A 2815-nucleotide genomic window follows, 5' to 3' on the forward strand; every position below is an offset into this window, starting at 1 on the left:
AAATGAGGTACAAAATTATTATTTTCATGAACCCTGGAAGGGCAATAAGGCATACATCTAAATCTCAAGATGGCAATACATCAACCAAAGCTTAACAAGAAAATGTAAAAATTAAGGCAGTCATTTTTTTACCATAGATAGATCTTATTAGAGCACCACTAGAGATAGGTTAATCCTACAATCATAGTACAAGGCCGAAGTTTTTTTTTTTGGACAGCATACAAGGCCAAAGCTTACGAAACCAAACCCCATGATTAGTTATGGAGACGCACAAATGCACTCAACAACCACGAGACCTCAACTACCTTGGAAACCCATCAATCCCCCACCTTACTATTCTAAATTGATTTAAGGCTGAAAATAAATTGCAGACTCTTAAGGCAGAGCTTGCCTACCAAAATCCGCACTAGGTAGGATCTTATGCCCTGGAATTGACCAGATTTGGGTAAACAAGCGGAATTTACAGTACCAAGTACTGACTCCATCCCTCGCATCAAGATTAAATCTACCAGGCCTTGCCATCGGAAGTCGATTGGTTCGGCAGATACTTGTAGAACATCGTCTCTCCTCAAGGGCGACGCAAAGCAGGCGGGGGCATCTTTCTTTTGCCCTCTCGTAGATAAATGGAAAATAAGAAGGGAAGAGGAAGCCAAGTTGAATGTGGTCCTCGTGTCTCACCTAGGCGGGCAGGGGCCGGCGGCGCGACCTCGGCGGCGGCGGCGAAGGCGAACCCCGCCGCGGCCGGCGGCGGGGGGACCTCCTCGACCGCGGCGTCGTCGTCGCTGGAGTCCCGCTCGAATTCGCGGAAGTCGGCCTCGAAGTCCTCCTCGTCCGCCGCCTTCTTCTGCAGGCCCGGCCAGAGCGAGTCGGCCGTCACGCTGCGCTGCTGCTGCTTCTTCTTGGCCGCCGCCGCCTTGGCGGCCGCCGACGGCGGGATGAAGCCCGCGAGGATGGCTCCGCCGCACATGGCGAGGTGTGGATCAAGGGAGGGGGGGAGGGCCGGATCGGCGCCGGGAGCACGGGCGGCACAGTGGAGGGAGGACGGGAGCTCTGCGGGCGGAGCGGGGGAGGGAGAGGAGGGTGGTGACTAGTAGCTGGCGGGCGGTGCTCCCTACTTATAACAGCCGTGTCAGCTGACGCGCTACCCGACGGCGACGATGGAAGCGGCTGGATCCCTGCTCTTTTTCACCCCAGGTAAACAATCAGTTGGTCATCCTCACCCTGCCTCTCCCTTTCGCGCCAAAAGTGACTGACTGACCGAGTGAATGTGCCTGCACGTACTACTACTACTAGTGGTAGCAGTAGATTCATCATTCATGCGTGCAGTAGTACTCGCGACCGGTCTGCGTGCCTCCGAGTGAGTGATGATAGCCAGTGGTTGGGACCCAGCCCTACAAGATACAGCACGGTTTGCGTTTGGGGAACGGGCTGGTGTCACGTAGTATGAGTGAGCGAGTGAGGTCCGGCTGGAAATGCGCTTTAGAGGGCCGTCAAAGCGGCTTTTGGAGCGAGCCGGTCATGTGCTCGACCGAGGCTCCTGCTGCTGTTGGGTCCGTCCATGGCGACGATAGCGTCACGCCTTGCTTCCGTTTTTTGTTATACGAGGGGACAAACGAGAAAAGTGCTCGCGTTACGAGTTTTTTCTGGGGCGATAGGAAACGCAGGGGCGCGTGACAGAGGCGTCTCTGTAGCGTAGCGTGGCAAGCGGTGGGCAGGGTCGAGGGTGGTTTTGCGGCACATAGTAAGTATACCTACTACAGTACGTCGTCGCTCCGGCTCTCCGGCAGCTCTGACGCATTTAACTCGGCATTCCGGCCACCCTGCGTCCAACTGTACGCCCATGTCGGCTATATTTAGTGTCTCGGTTTTTCTACAGTGTTTTTTTTTCATCTGTAGTGTGCGTCACGGTTCATGATCCGCATTTGTTGTAAAATATCTCCGTGCAGTCAGGCCCCGTCTGTGACTGAGCAAGCGATATCGACTTTGCCGCTTAGCCCACGCCACCAGATCTGCGCCGGAACTCAGCCACGCACGGCAAGAACAAGGTAGCTTCGGCTCCGGCGGAGAGCTATGAAGAAGAACTATTTAATGCTAGCGCCATGGAAGACCACCGTACAAACCACTTGTCTCTGTTCATCGTCGCAGCCGCGACTTTATTATCGGGTCTCCGACTTTGCAACATCAAACAAACCGAGGTGATCCCACATATACACCTTCGACTACCAAAACCATTGTCGTGTCTACGACAACACCCACCCTCGTCATGTTGCCGGAAAAGCCCCAACGCCACCGCCGCCACCTTCCATCAACCCCGATTGCCGATGCCCAGCTCCAAACACAAAGACCTTTTGAGAGGATACGACCCGTTGTTCTCATTGCGGCTCGGACGAACCTAGCCGTGATACGCTCATTTTGCATCACTGTTTCTTATTATAATTTACTCGTTATCAATTATATTTTTTCACATTACTTCTCAGTTCTAATGCATTTTTTCTTTAATTTGCATGTAACACACGCAAATTGTCCGGAAATTACCATACAACATGAAATCGGAAACAAAATGTACTAGAATAAAAAGGAAATTTTCTGAAGCTCCAAAAATTCCAGAAAATCATTCGGAAGAAAAGAAGCCAGGACCCCGAATATGGGCCAGAAGGGGGCCATAGGGCTCCCAAGCGTCATGGCCACGCAGGCCCCATGCCCACCACCTATATTTTTCCTCTGATTTAAAACTACAATAGGGAATTTACGGGATTTTTTCGCTCCCACTACGAGCCAGAGCACTTTTGACTTCCGGCAGATTGATTCTGCCAAA

At 52.4% G+C, this 2815-nt stretch overlaps 1 protein-coding gene across 1 annotated transcript in view; it reads right to left on the bottom strand.

The window, feature by feature from the left end:
- The window catches only part of LOC123103790 (ethylene-responsive transcription factor 1), a gene marked incomplete at its 5' end in the record, with an annotated part of 3336 nt that extends 2249 nt beyond the window's left edge, over nucleotides 1-1087 (bottom strand). Inside the window, 1 exon segment of the mRNA XM_044525468.1 lies at nucleotides 679-1087. Coding sequence (XP_044381403.1) covers nucleotides 679-967 — 289 coding nt within the window.
- Nucleotides 1088-2815: the final 1728 nt, after the last annotated feature.

Source organism: Triticum aestivum, chromosome 5A (genome assembly GCF_018294505.1).
Source record: "Triticum aestivum cultivar Chinese Spring chromosome 5A, IWGSC CS RefSeq v2.1, whole genome shotgun sequence".
NCBI classification, from domain to species: Eukaryota; Viridiplantae; Streptophyta; class Magnoliopsida; order Poales; family Poaceae; genus Triticum; species Triticum aestivum.